Below are 15,691 nucleotides of genomic sequence, written 5' to 3' on the forward strand. Positions count from 1 at the left end.
ATTCAGATGGAGGATTCAGCCATCAGCACTGATCCTGTGCTCATGAAGTGTAGTCAGGAAAGCACCAAAATAGTTAAAATTTCCAGTATCATCAACAGAGCTCCTGCCATACACGTCCTTCCCCGTCAAGGAAAAAAAAAAAAAGTGCCTCACTAGCCATGAACCTCACCGCACATCAGTGGTTTGCATGAAGAGAGGAACATTGTTACATTGACCGAGTGCTCTTGCACTGATGTCTTGGAGAGACATTTGTGTTTGACCGAGTCTCTGTCAGCCTTGGTGGCAGAGGAACAACTGCTGTGTCAAGCACATTCCTTGAAGTCCACTGCTTTATAACAAATAGTATGAGTCATATCGCCAAACACTTAACCTACTGCAGTAGGGGGGCGGTGCCGGTGCTGCGGGTGGCCGTTGTGCCACCGCGGGGGCTTGTGGTTGCTGCGCTGCGGCGACTGCTGGGGCGCCGGGCCGGCTGGTGGGTTGGGGCTTGGTCATGCTTGGGTGGCGGGGTGGGGGTGGGGCGGCGGGTGCCCTGGGGTCGGGCCTGCTGGGGGGAGTTGTGCTCTGCCGGGCGCTTGGGCGTTTGTCGCCGTTGTGCTTTTTGCTCTGCTGGTCCGCTGTCTGTGTCATCGCCTCCCCCAGTCTGTCTGCGGGCTTGTCGGGGGTGGGGCTCCGGTGCGCGGGTGGTGCGCTGTCGGCTCTGGTGGAATGTGGCTGGTTTGTGGGGTACGTCGGCTGGTCTGCTGCTGGTCTCGCCTTCTCGGCTCTGGTGCTTGGTCTCCCTGCGGCTTGGGGTGCGGTGCTCCCACTCCCTCTTCGAGGTTTGCTGGCCCGCGGGTGTCGGTTGGCGCTGTGTGGTGGTTCGCCTGGCTGCTCGCCCATTTTCCCGCCCGCCTGCTCAGTTTCCCGCTTTCCTCCTCGCTGGCTCCTCTGTCTGCCTTGCTGGCGGCGTCCTACCGTTGGGAGGGTGTGGCCTGGTGTCTTCCTGCTCCCCGGCGATCTGCGCTCTCCGCGCCTGGGTTCTGGATTGTATGTCTGGGACCCCGGGGTCCCCGGCTCCGCTGCTCCTTGGGTTACCAACGGGGGATAGGGTGGGGCTTCCGGGTGTCGGGCAGTCGACCACTGTGTGTGTGTGTGTGTGTGTGTGTGCGCGCTTGGGTGCGTAGGATTGTGTATGTGCGTGTGTGTGGGTGCGTAGGAGTGTGTATGTGTGTGCGTGTGTGTACTTTTATTTATTTATTTATTTATTTTCGTTATTTATTTTGGGGGGGGGGCATAGAGGGGTTTGCTCCGTGGGGTCGGGTGCAAGGTGATACATCTCTGCCGCCAGTGCCTCCGCCGGGTGGGTGGAGGGTGTGCCTCCTGCATCCCTGGGCGGGACGGCCCTGTGTCGGGGGTCGGGCGGGGGTTTGCCCGGGGCGGGCCGGGCTCCGCTCCCTGGGGGTGGGGGTGGCGGTGGGCGGGGATTGGCACTTCCGGCGTGGGCGGGCTTCTTTCCGGTTGTGGGGGTGTCTCTGGGCCTGCCGGTTTGTGGCCCCCGGTACTCGTCTGCCTTTGTGGGGTGTGATCTCTCGCTGGTCTCAGGGGTTGGCAGTCCTCTGGCCCGCCGGTGCCCTGTCCTTGGCTGGGATTACCTCTCTTCGGCCCCTTGCTGGTCTTCCCGGGGGGGAGGGCTCTCTGGGCTGGCTCTTGGGGCACTGATCTTTGTGCTGCCTACCCCTGTGGGCCTGGTGGCCTTCTGGCGGCGGGGGCTCGGCCTGGCTATTTGGGGCGGGGCTCTCTGGGAGGTGGAAGGCGGCCCCTTTCCTTTCATGCATTCTCAGTGACAATTACACGGCCACACATTCTTGCACCTTTATATATATGAAGTCTTCCTCACATACAGAGATAACTGTACATATGCACACTCACAGTACATACGTACTTCCCCACATTACTCACTGAGTTAACCAGGGTGTTATTATGTTGTTGGTTTTATTACAGTGACGGTGATATCAGCAGTCTGACTATAGTTTTTTTTACAATGATGTGCATTACAGTAATTATCATTCTGTTCACTATCATAGATAATCATTTCATTACTACAATTATGTGTGACTGTTTCAATGCAGTATTGTCATTGTGATCACTGTCATAGTTCATCATTTCATGACTACTATTATGTGTGACTGTTTCAATGCAGTATTGTCATTGTGATCACTGTCATAGTTCATCATTTCATGACTGCTATTATGTGTGATTGTCAGTGCGTTGTCATTGTGGTTGTTGATATTGTTTTATCCTTTGTCCTTATGTCCTTGTTCGTCTTTATAGTTGTCACAGACATTTATTTGCTGATGTCGTTCTGTATGTTTCTGTTGTTCTGTTCTTGTTGTCACAATTGTTGTTGTTGCTGCTGTTGTCCTTGTCTCTTGTCTGACTTTTTTTTTTGTCCCCCTCTCATCCCCGCCCCCTCGGAGTAGAGTAGAGTAGAAGAGAAGGCAAAAAGGAAACAGTTTTTATCAAAACTAACGAAGGTGCCAACCGTTTTCTAGACACAACAAACGTAGACATGCAGCAGCACGCAGCACCGCTACTGTCAATGTCAGCTGAGGAGAATGCAGTAGATGAAGCTGAGAGTGACTCTTTTCATCACAAAGATGTGAGCATTAAAGTGGTAAATTATGTTAAATGTTGCTTAATGTGCTTATCAATTACAGTAAAAGCATTAAGATAATTCTTAAGGACTTAATCTATTTCAGGAAATAGGAGAATCTTCTCATATTCACACTTGTTAGTAGATGATAAATATCCATCCATCCATCTTCTACTGCTTATCCGAGATCGGGTCGCGGGAGCAACAGCCTATGCAGGAAGGCCCAGATTTTCCTCTCCCTGGCCACTTCCTGCAGCTCGTCCCGGCGGATCCCGAGGCGTTCCAAGGCCAGTTAGGAAACATAGTCTCTCCAACGTGTCCTGGGTCTTCCCCGAGGCCTTCTACTGGTCGGACTTGCCCTGAACACCTCCCCATGGAGGCGTCTGGGAGGCATCCTGACCAGATGCCCAAGCCACCTCATCTGGCTCCTCTCAATGCGGTTCTCCTCCGAGTTTCTCCCGGATGACAGTGCTTCTCACCTTATCTCTAAGGGAGAGCCCAGCCACCCTACGGAGAAAACTCATTTCGGCCGCTTGTACCCGCTTGTCCTTTCAGTCACAACCCAAAGCTCATGACCATAGGTGTGTGTAGGAACGTAGATCGACCGGTAAATTGAGCGCTTTGCCTTTCAGCTTAGCTCTCTCTTCACCACAACAGACCGATGTAGAGTCCACATCACTGCAGACGCCGCACCAATTCGCTTGTCGATCTTGCGTTCCATCCTTCCCTCACTCGTGAACAAGACCCTGAGGTACCTATTGCCACCCCTGCCCGTCGCCTCTGACTGCTGGCAACGCCAGAGTGGAACAAAGTCCAACCACTCTCAAGAGGGAGCCCTTGCTGTGCGTTGAGATGAGTCTGACTATATCTAGCCGGAGCTTCTCAGCCTCATGCACCAGTTCAGGCTCTTTCCCTACCAGAGAGGTGACATTCCACGTACCAAGAACTAGCCGAGGAATGGACCACCAAGGTCCCCGCCTTCGGCTGCCACCCAGCTCACTCTTTGTATTTTATTCCATTTAGCCATTTTGATGCTTAAAAATAATAATTCTAAAAAAAAAATGGGAAAAATGTGCTTCAATAGGCATATTTTTTGACTAATAATAGGCCGTATTCAACCACAAAACAGCATGATTTAGCAATATTTTTTTGAAAAACTGTGATATAAAGTGAAGTCGCAAAACAGCAAAGACAGCAAAGTGGCGAGGGACGACTGTACTGTAAAGATGGATCTTATAGCTTTAAAAGTGCATTATACGTATATCATGTTTTTATGATGCTTGTGTATAGCTCAGGGGCAGTGTGTGCGTTATATAACGTGTGGTTGTACAGTAAAGGTGTGTGAAGCGACTCCTACCTGTCAATGGCAGTGTGATGCAGAGGCCTGCTATCTTGAGGTAACAGGTAGCTATAGGCAGCCGATCCTCCCACCACTCTGATCTTAAACAGCACCCTTGTGTTCTGTAGATTGATGGAAAGTGTTAGTGCTTCTGGAATTATGTACTTTATCTCAAGTCTACCGTGGATCAATGTCAATGCTACCAATAACTCTAAATACATGCAGTCTGCAAGATTTATATTCGTAATAATACCACAATGAGTTAAAACTACAGTCAGGACAGGCACAATAATCAGTCAATTATATAAGAAGTGATGGTGTGTAATTAATTGTTGATTAATCTGAAAATGAGGCAACATGTATTGCACAGCTACACAAGCGTTTGTCACTCAGAATGTGTTCTTATTGTTTACTAACTCTTTTTAAACATGATACAATTAATATTAGCACTCTTGGATATTTGCAGTGTACAGTTTTAATAAAAAGTCAATATTGCAAGCGCCCCTGCTGCCTCAGCGGAAGAATCAACATAAGTAGTTCATTCAGTGTTTTGTTATTGAGAATTAATAAAGTTAAACTGAAGGTTTGAGGGTTTAATTCAAACATGTTAAAATATTTAATAGCACAATAAAAATCCCAAATTCAAGCCAAATATCACAACTTTGCGCTCACATAATTCAATAGGAAGAAGTAGAGCTTGTCTGATCCTACCACTTCACTATATCAGTCACTGATATATATTATTCACTTCTTGTGGTCAACATTTACCACGTCACCAACTTTTAGCATTAGGAGAAGGACAAAGATGTGTAGTAGAAAGTTTGCTGAGTTTGAAGATCGCTTATTCAGTAATATAATGGTTGGGTACAATAGACAATGATAAATCATAGTCATTGTGCTTCATCAGTGGAAACTCGGTTTTCGTCATTCATTCAGTCCAAAAGAACCATCAAAAACCGAAATGTGCAAAAACTAAGGCAATTTTTCCCCATAGGGAATCATGTAAATCCAATTAATGAGTTCCAGACACCCAAAATACTAACAAAAACACATTTTGGAGACAAATTAAAAGTTGTTTTCAATTTCAATGTCGCCGTCCATCGTGGCGAAATTTAATTCATTTCCAGCAGCTCTGCAAAAATGTCATAATGAACTTAATCACTTAATCACAAAATAAAACAACCAAGGCAAGTCATGAGAGATAAGAAAAATAAGAAAATATAATAAGAATAAATAATAATATATATAAATAAATACGGAACAGATCACAGCAAATTTGTAGTGCAGGAATACATAATAAATAATAATAATACATGATACATAATATTAATAAGACATAATACGGTAATAAGTCCAGTCCTGTGTGTGTTTTTATTGCTCCCCCTGTGTTGTGTTGAAAAGCCACATGGCGTGGGGAAGGAACGATCTGCTCAGTTTTTCAGTGGAGCAGGACAGTGATAGTAATCTGCCACTGAAAATGGTCTTCTGTCGGAAGATGATGCTGTGCATTGGATGATGCTGGTCGTCCATTATGAAAAGGAGCCTATTCAGTGTCCTTTGCTTTGCCACAGATGTCAGGCTGTCCAGCTCAGTACCAATGACAAAGCCTGCCTTCCTCACTAGTTTGTCCAGGCGTGTGGCGTCCTTCTTCTTGACGCTGCTCCCCCAGCACAATACTGCATACAGGAGGGCACTAGCTACTACAGTCTGGTAGAAGATCTGTACAGCTTCTTGCATACGTTGAAGGACGCCAGCCCTCTGAGGAAGTACAGACGGCTTGCCCTTTCCTGCACAGAGCATCTACTGTATGTTGGCAGTCTAGTCCAGTTTATCATCAGATGCACTCCCAGATATTTGTAGGTGTGAACCATCTCCACACGGTCACCTTTAATGAGAACAGGTTCTGGGTGTGTCTGTTTCTCCTAAATTCCACCACCATTTCCTTGTCTCAAAGTTGTTGAGGTGCAGGTGGTTTGCGTCGCACCAGCTGACAAAGTCGTGAATCAGTTTTCTGTTCTCATCCTGCTGTCCATTCCTGATACACGATAGCCGTGTCGTCCGCAAACTTCTGTACATGTCAGAACTCAGAGTTGTACTGCAAGTCGGACATGTACAGGGTAAACAGAACAGGAGAGAACACAATTCCCTGCGGTGCTCCCGTGCTGCTGGTCACAGTGTCGGATCTGCATTTCCCCAGTCGCACATACTAAGGACTGCCAGTCAGGTAGTCTGTGATCCATGCCACCAGGTGTGATCCTACTCTCACCTGTGTCAGTTAATCCCTGAAGATGGTGGATGGTGTTAAATGCGCTGGAGAAGTAAAAAAATGTAATCTTCACAGAACCACTGCCTCTGTCCAGGTGAGCGAGAGATCGGTGGAGCAAGATGATGGCGTCCTCAACTCCCACTTTCTCCTGGTATGCAAACTGCAGAGGGTCGAGTGCATGGTGGGTCTATGGCCTCAGCTGATAGAGCAGCAGCTGTTCCATGGTCTTCATCACATACGATGTCAGGGTTACCAGCCTGAAGTCATTCAGCTCACCAGGATGTGGTCTTTTTGGGACTGGAACAATGCAGGATGTCTTCCACAGCTGTGAACCCTCCCCAAACCCAAGCTCAGGTTGAAGATGTGCTGTAGAGGGTCTCCCAGCTCCCACACGCCAATATGCAATGTACCAAAAGGAATTTAAAACAATAATGTCAGTAAACGGATACAACATAAATACGTATAAAATAATGTAAATGAATCATTTTCACCTCACGAGAGCAATCAAATAAGCACCTTTGATGCTCAAGATGGTTGTCAACAAACATTTGCACTTTTTTAAGGTTTCAAAACAATGGAAACCCATACATGCTGCCAAGTGTATTCGAGTTATAATAACAATTTGGATATTTGCCATCCACACTGCAATTGGCAGTGAAGTCCGTTTTCTGTGTGGTGAGTATTCTAAAAAGCTCCACCTGCTTGAAGTTGTATTGTCTTAAGTTAAGCTCTGGGTGGCGCCACAACACCTCAAAAGAAGAAAGGACAAATCATAAAACACTACAATGATTTCAAAACTTTTGATAATGGAAACATTTTTTAAAAATCTGAATGATTTTTCCAGTCTGAATCCCCCAACACACACACACAAACTCACACACACACACACACACACATGCCCCCCCTCCCTGAGTTGTCTGTGTGGCAAATAATTGGTTGCCACCTGAAGACTCTTGCGGTTCTTTTCATTAAGAAACTGTGATAAAGGCTCAGTCAATAAGGGTGGTGTTGGTATTTATCCTCTTCTTTTCTTGGGATTATTAGCCTTCTGATAAGCCTTATAGTATGAGATAGGACTACCTTAGGAGTTGCCATGACAACTTGAGGCCCTGCAGGGCATGCATGAAGACAGTAGGTGTGTGTGTATAGGGCTTTTGGAGTGTGTGTGTCGAAGGGTTTATTTCATCATACAGGTAAAGTAAATACAATCTCCTTTCAAACAAATGCCCAGTACTCTCTGTCATTGAGTAAAAATACACCACCGTGTACATTGAGGGACTACAGAAACATTCCTTACTGTTGCTTTAAGAGCTTTACGCATTTGTAAGCGGGTGCTTTTAGTGGGTGGTGACACACAGAATCACAATTATTCTTTGATGATTGGGGTGATTACGTGCCTGGAAGGTGCTATTTTTTCCATGAATTGAAGCACATAATGCAGTATATAGACTATAGGCTAAAATAATGCATAAAGTTAACAATAACCCAAAAATGTCACACAATACTTCTCTATAAGAGAGGAGAAATATGATCTCAGGGAAACACTTACATGTGAGAACAACGCTAAAAACACACAGCATTTCAGTATCCATCTGTCCATTTTCTATACCGCTTCTCCTCTTTAGGATCGTGGGGGCATGCTGGAGCCTATCCCAGCTGACTTCGGGCGACAGGCGGGGTACACCCTGGACTGGTCGCCAGCCAATAGCAGGGCACATATAGACAAACAACCATTCACACTCACATTCATACTTATGGACAATTTAGAGTCGCCAATTAACCTAACATGGATGTTTTTGGAATGTGGGAGGAAACCGGAGTACCCGGAGAAAACCCACACACACACGAGGAGAACATGCAAACTCCACACAGAAATGCCCAAGGGAGAACTGAAACCAGGCCTTCCCGATCTCCAGACTGTTACTGTGTGGAATTAAATTATGGAACGGATTGAGTAAGGAACTCAAACAAAGCACCGAGATGACCAAATAAAAAAAAAAACAATACAAGCAGTTGATGTTTGCAAAATACAAGGAAGAAGAGTCTTCACCTTGTTTTGTTATGCTTGTCTATTTATTATTATTTATTTATTATTATACTGTTTATTATATTAATTGTGAAAAAAAATCTTAATTATGACATCATCATGTTGTTACATTACCTTATCATTATTCTATTCTATTAAAAAATCACATATGGAATACAGGAAGTGAATAAAACGTACTACACAAGATGCGGAACGGAACGGATGGGGAGTAGGATTAAATAAGCTTTGCTTCTTCCTACTCCTTTTGGACATGTGGAACTGTGAATTGAATTATGTGACGTATTCCACTGTAACTTGTATGCATTTTCAAATAAAATTAAATCATAAACCATATAACCTCTGTAGTTTGCAATAAATCAACAAAACACATTAAACAGCTCAACACTGTCATGATCTGTGTGCTGCTCTGCTGCTCTCTGGCTGTTTTCTGTTGCAGCACACGTGTACTGGCAGGAGGATCTAATTTGGCACATCTGCATGCAATTAAGGACGCTCTTCTTAAGCTGCAGCCAGACACTAGTCCAGTGCCGGATTGTTACACAGCCTAGGCCAACTACCTGCTCTTTCCAGCATCTAGTTCTCTTGTATCGCTACTCTCTGGTCAGCTACTACAGTGTATGCCTTCCCTTTCTGCAGTTGGGTATTTCCCTGCAGTGGTGAGCGTCTTTGTCCTGCTTGATTGTTCAGCAGTGTTTTCAGTTGTTTTCTGCCTACTTTTTGTGCAGCTTTTGTGTTTTTGTATTTTCCACTCTGCTAGTTTTCCGCAGCACACTTAGTTATACTACCGTTTTCCCTGTGATTAGATCCAGGAGGTTTCTGTTGTACTTTGTATTTTTGTTGTATGTTTTTCCACGTGTGGACATCTTTTGTTAATAAACTCTTTTGTTACGAATTTGCTGTCTTTGCATTTTGGAATCCAAGTCCCGGCATAGCCGTTCCTAACAAACACATCTAATATAAAAGTCACTTTTTTTTTTTTTTTTAACCGGTCATAAAGACGTAAGTATTTATAGTTACTAGTTTCACAAAGGTTTTTTTAAAACCTTGAAATATGTAAAAGAATAGGAGCGTTGTAGTGACGTGTGCCGTTGAAAGCTGTTTCAAGAGAAGGCTGAGTGCTGAGCTTGTGACTTGCAATTGTCTACCAAAACGCTAGAGGGCAGTGTTTTCCTGAGAGTGCGCAACCACAACTCCTGATGAATAGCTAGTTCGCTTCCAGTGTAGTAGTAGTAGTGAACAATTGTGATTGAGGCAACATCCAGATCGTTGATATGGATATCAGGGAATAACGTGCCATATTTCACTGTCTGTAACGGTAACGGCGCTGTAACATTTCAAATAATTAATTAAAGCACCTGTTACTGGAAAACAATAATGGTGTTACTCCTAAGTAAGAGAGCAGCTGTTGACTCAAAACGAACTGTGAACCCTCTGAGCTCTAACATCATCTCTTCTGACTCAAAGCCAAAAAGGAAAATAGTAACGACAACAACAGGAGGGGTCTATTACGCTTTTCATTGTCTATAAGTCTTAAGATGAACAGTCACCGATACCAACCTCTTGATGAACTTACATGACAGTGAACTACACTTAAAAGGCTCTACTGTGTTTTGAAACTTTATGATGGCAAAAGTTCACCGTCTAGATAAAAATAGCACCTCTAAAGATGGAACACAATCTGACCTTAAAGCTGTACAGGCAATGTTTTTAGTAACATTTTAACATTCCCACCTGACATAAAAGTGTAAAAAGACGTTAACAGCTGTTATCAGTAAAATGCAATAACCCTAAAACTTTGATAGTGGGTTAGGGATTTGACAAAGATCATGCATTGCTAGGAGGTGAGTTCCTTCACATACAAACACAGAATTGTTAACTTAGCCATACTGTACTCAGCAGCCAGGACAGCAACCTATATACACTCCCTTCCTCTGTTGCAATAAGTTCCATTGCTGATTCTATGGCTGATTCTATTTTTGTGTAAGTCGGAATACATACCTAAATGAACACTTGTCACTCACACTGTACACAAAACACATGAAGGACATAAAATACATTGATAAAAACACTAAATACAAGAATTAAATTAAACAGTAATAAATGGGAGAATAAAAAAAAAAAACAAACACTATGCTGCTTAGTTATTACTACGATCCTTTCACATGCTCAAGGTTACCGTAGCAACCTGGCAGTTATCTGTAGTGTTAAGGAGTTTTGTGATTTCCCACTGTCTGCTACAGGCTGAGTCCTGACTGTGTGTGTGTTTGCAGGAGGAAGACAGGAGGACTGTTGAGTTTGCCGACGTTGTTTTGGGGCGCTTGCGGCAGACAGTAGCCTCTTTTTTTTTGTTTTTTTGCAATAAAGAGAATGTTGATCAACCACCTCCTCGTCATCCTTATAAAACGTCGGGCTATACACTGTATGTTACAATTCGATCGTTATCCTTTATGATGGTCAAGTGTTCAGAGTAGTGTTGCAGTGCAAGAGCCGCACACAGTGGATTCTTTTCATGTTTACAGACTAAAATTACGGTTTTAAGTAATTTATGGGAGCACTTTCTTAACCACTAAACGTAAGCCGATGAATAATAATAGTAATGACAAAAAGCATGATGGATATGAGGATGGATGTGATGTCTTAGAACAATTTATGTTTACAATTTATTTTGGCCAAATACTAAATTGCATGCCTTGTGAGGGTACATTATAATTCTACTTACATTATTTCTGATGGTGAAAATTCGAATTTGATTTGAAATCAAATACAACGGCTGTCACTCTCCTGGAACCCAATTGTGATTAAGTCCCAAGAGAGCCCACTGCTAACTAACAATCCATCACACCTCTTTTCTGGAACCCTAAAGCGAGAACCGCAAACCCTGCAGCTGATGGCATTACCTGAGCCTGAGCTCTGTTGAGCATCAGATAATAGAGCTTGTTGAGGATACTCTGCTGCAGCTGCTCCCAAGAGATGCTCCTGTCTTCAAGCATGATAAATGGAGGTCCAAACCTGTATAGATAGTTGAGAAAAAAGGAGATGTGATCTAAAATCACCAAGAGGAAGGAGGGCCTGCAAATGCTGTTGGACCCTGACCTCATGTGAGCAGCCTGGGAGAGTAAATTATGCATTTCTGTGTCTCATGTTGGGAACGTTATCAAAGGAAAATGAACACTTGACTGACACCTACGTGGGGTGTATGCGGCCCTCGGAGGAAAAAGTTCAGACACCCCTGTTTTAAAAGGGGTGTAAAAAAAGACTAAAGGGCCTGAAAGCGGAATGGCACAGTAAACTGTAGAAATCATTCATTGACAGGTGAATCAAGTTTAAGGTCACAGTGTTTGAAAATACTCTAAAAGCCTGCCTATTTATTCACTGGCCTTCAGCTCACCTGACAGCTTGCGGGCCAGATCCGGATGTGTTGCAGATGAGGAGCAGAACCTTGGAGGAAGAGCTGCCCTGGCTCAGGTATTCAGTGGACAATGTGCCGGATGATGGTAACCTTTGACTTCCAGGCACAGCCGTGGAGCTATAGGGGGAATTGGGGAGGCTATGGTGATACCCTGCGAAGGGAAGAGCAGAAAGGAGGAAACTCTTCCAAGCCACAATATTGATCAAAATTGAAATAAATACAAAAACAAATAGAATTTACATATGAAAAAACAAATATAATTTAAATAAATACAGTACTTCATACTAAATATTTCACTTTAATATAAAGGTTGATTATTGTGGCTGCAGTTTGCAATGGCCATATTTAAAGCTGTGTCAAATACTTCATATATTGACATGAGGGGAACAGAATATTGGCAACAACCCCCGGTATGATGCACTGCAAGTTAGACAAACATTAAATATTAAACATATATGAAACATTTATACAGTTCTGACAGTGTCCTTATTATCTGTGTAAGGACAAGGTTTTTTTGCACAGATGTTGAATTGGATCTCTGGAGTACCAAATGTAGTGTCCATAGTAGTCCAATGTAGTTATTACACAACAGAAATTTCCCCCACCTACATGCAAATCCTTTACACACGCATGCAAACACACACACACGCACGCACACACGCGCGCACACACACACACACACACACACACACACACACACACACACACACACACACACGTACCCACGCGCGCGCACACACACACAAGCTCAGGGGTGTTTCTCACTATACCCACATAAGTGGCTGCTTAGGGCCACGCAGCCACTAGTGAGCCCCAAAACACTGATATCATCAGTTGTTAACTTGCCATGGGCCCCCATATGTCCAGAACAACTACTGTACAAGCACACACACAGTGATGGAAATGAGTTAATGGATAAAGGCGATGCAAGACGCCAAACCCCTTCTTATATTGGTACCAAAAACTTCAGAGAGCTAACTAACCCATTAATGCTGTTCAACCAGCATAGAGCTATAGCATACTGTATATACAGTATATATTGATATAGGCCCTATAGTATTGGGCAATCCATTAAGGCCACACAAAGCTAATTTAAACACACACACATAGAGAAAATGTGGAAGAGAAACAAGTCTGTAGGTTGACGTCTAGCAGGAAGTAGAAGCATTACTGACTTAAAGCATGCAATTAAAATTAAAGCAGCTGGGATAGGCTCCAGCATACCCCTGTGACCCTAATTAGGATAAGCGGCATAGAAACCAAACTACAGTCTTAGAAGATGATAATGCTCTGTTTTGTCAGCGAAATAAGACATTATGAGAGGTTTTTCCAACGTTTTTGCCTCACTCATCAGGAATCACTTATCAATCAAAAGTGAGCATTATTATCGTTAGAACAGTGGTGTCCAAAGTGCGGCCTGGGGGCCATTTTCTGCCCATAGCTGTTTTTTGTTTTTTTTAATGGCCCTTGGCACATTCTAAAAATACAGTTATACAGGAACTAAAAAAAAACAGCAAAAATGGGGAAAAGAGCAGTAATTTTACAATAATAATGTAAAAATATCAGGAGAATAAAGTTATCACATTCATAACTATGGACATTTTAGAGTCACCAATTAACCTAACATGCATGTTTTTGGAATGTGAGAGGAAAGCGGAGTACCCGGAGAAAACCCATGCACTCACGGGGAGAACATGTAAACTCCACACAGAAATGCCCAACGGAGATTCGAACCTCAGTCTTCCAGATCTCCTGACTGTGTGGCCAACATGCTAACCAGTCGGCCACCGTGCTGCCCTATTCATTATATTATACGAAAAAAAATTGAAATATTTGTAAAAAAAAAAAAAAAAAGTAAACAGCAAAAATGAGCAAGTGTAATGTTAAAAGAAAACAGTTTTTCACCTAGAACACAAGCTTCAGGTGTAGACTGCTTTTTCTTTAAATATATTCAACTTCTTAGCATATCTGCTTGGGTCGGTTTACAAAATGTAAAACATCAACGTGTTCCCCCGCGTCCTTTCATTTTTCAGTAAGCGGCCCTTGGTGGAAAATGCTATGGACACCCCTGCTTTAGAACATGCAATCTACTGTGTGATATAGAAGATCTAGGCAGTGCTGTACACCTTTGCACAAACGTGTCACAAATAAGAAATTGTTCAATGTGATGTTGCTAAAGCCTCCTGCCAGACTCTCATTATCATCTCCTCCTTCAGTTCCCACCTCCCAACCCTGCCGCTCTTTCTTGAAAGTGAGGAGGATGAAGTCAACACCAGTGGAACACAATAACCTAAATGTCACACTTGATCACTATAGAAAAAAAACCCACAATGAGCCTCTCTTTTATCACTGGAGGTAATGTTGAGCGGTGCCCTGCGTCATTGATATACTCACTGGCCACAATATTAGGTACACCCGCACAATGTAAGGACACCCAATACAAGAGCTGGAACAAAAAGTCTGTTTTCACAAGGCTAATAATACTTTGTTGCGACTGACACTGCCCACCACATTTCCACGATTCCATCTGGTCATTACTGAAACAGACACAAACATGCTGTGAGAGATAAAAACTTCAGACATGATGCGCAAGTGAGTGACCTCTATCATGAACAATGTGCACAACAGTGACTAAAATATCCAAGAGGCTGTGGGCTTGGCTCCCGCATGACAAAGGTTGTGGCTGTAAACAAGCATCAGTGGACACACACCACCTGCGCCCTTTGTTGACTGTGAGGAGAAAGATGAGGGACAAGAAAGGAGCGAGAGAACAGATTGCTGCCTTCTTCCAGTCCCCGCTACTATCTCTCAGCTATGATGACAGCTCCATACCATTCATTTGTTCCCCTGTATTTTGCCCTTCTTTCCCGTCACGCTCCCGTTGAAATAGTTTCCAGTACATTTCCTGTATTTTAACTGCATGTTATACTTACACATTAAACTGACAATGGTTTCAGTGGGTCATTTCCCTTATTTTCCAGAAAATGTCCCTTATTTTCAATTCCAAATGTTGACATGTATGGACAGTTGAAATCGTGCACTAACCATACAATATAAGGAGGAAAAAGGACAAGTACACACCAGTTTTATTCATATTGAGCAGTTGTAATGTTATTGCTGCCACCCTGTGGTAGTAGAAGCACATTGCAAATAAGGCCGCAAATCATCAATTTTCTTGGTTAAATTACACACTGCTTAGAAAATGGATGGATAGATGCATGGATGGATGGATAGTTTTGCTTGCAAGCATTTTTTGTTCAATAATGCATCGGAATTTATCAAGTATTATTAACATTTTAAAGCTACAGCACTGATAAATGTGAAGTACTCATTTGAGAACATCTGGTAAAAGAATAACCAAAGTAAAGGATTTTGTTGCTCAATATTCAAAAATGCAATATTTGCTTGGTTTTAGCCTTTAATTAAGGGAACCAAAGCTGAATCATCTAAAATAAAGTGGCTCCCACATACTTTTTTTTTGTATGCAATGCCCCGTGGAAAATGTTTGGACACCCCTGGTTTAGAAAAAACTCAATTGTAAAACATTAGTGTAGTCTTTTCAGTCATGTGATGAAGTTGATTTGTTTGATTGTGATGCTGTGAAAAATGATGAGGTTTTGTAACTGTACACTTGTGTGGTTTGACTTTTGAAAACAATAGTTGCATGAAATATAATTACGTTTTTTTTTTTTTACAATTTTCACAAAACAATCTTCTCAGGGGGCAATACATTTTGAATGAAACTTGGGCGCTTTTTTATTTCTTTTTTTTCCCTGGACAACTCTTGGTTTTAGTACCGGCATTCAAAAATTTGACCAAAAAAACAGAAACTGACGGTGGATGCTGAACCGCGGATGTATGGGTACCCACTGTATAGACTTACTTTCCTGTAACTCAAGACGAGGCTGACATTTTGACACATTTTGGAATATATCGTCTTCATCATTGGGGACTTGAAATATACTGGTAAACATAAACTCCCGCATATAAGGTAA

At 43.1% G+C, this 15,691-nt stretch overlaps 1 protein-coding gene across 2 annotated transcripts in view; it reads right to left on the reverse strand.

Annotated features, from left to right (window-relative positions):
* The window catches only part of usp43a (ubiquitin specific peptidase 43a), a 125,636-nt gene that overhangs the window by 47,872 nt on the left and 62,073 nt on the right, over window positions 1-15,691 (reverse strand). For both annotated transcript variants that reach the window (XM_054779837.1, XM_054779836.1), the window contains 3 exons: window positions 11,676-11,847; window positions 11,185-11,296; window positions 3,993-4,096 (listed from right to left, as the gene is read on the reverse strand). In XM_054779837.1, coding sequence (XP_054635812.1) covers window positions 3,993-4,096; window positions 11,185-11,296; window positions 11,676-11,847 — 388 coding nt within the window. The remainder of the gene's footprint in view (window positions 1-3,992; window positions 4,097-11,184; window positions 11,297-11,675; window positions 11,848-15,691) is intronic.

This window comes from Dunckerocampus dactyliophorus, chromosome 6 (assembly GCF_027744805.1).
Source record: "Dunckerocampus dactyliophorus isolate RoL2022-P2 chromosome 6, RoL_Ddac_1.1, whole genome shotgun sequence".
Taxonomy (NCBI): Eukaryota; Metazoa; Chordata; class Actinopteri; order Syngnathiformes; family Syngnathidae; genus Dunckerocampus; species Dunckerocampus dactyliophorus.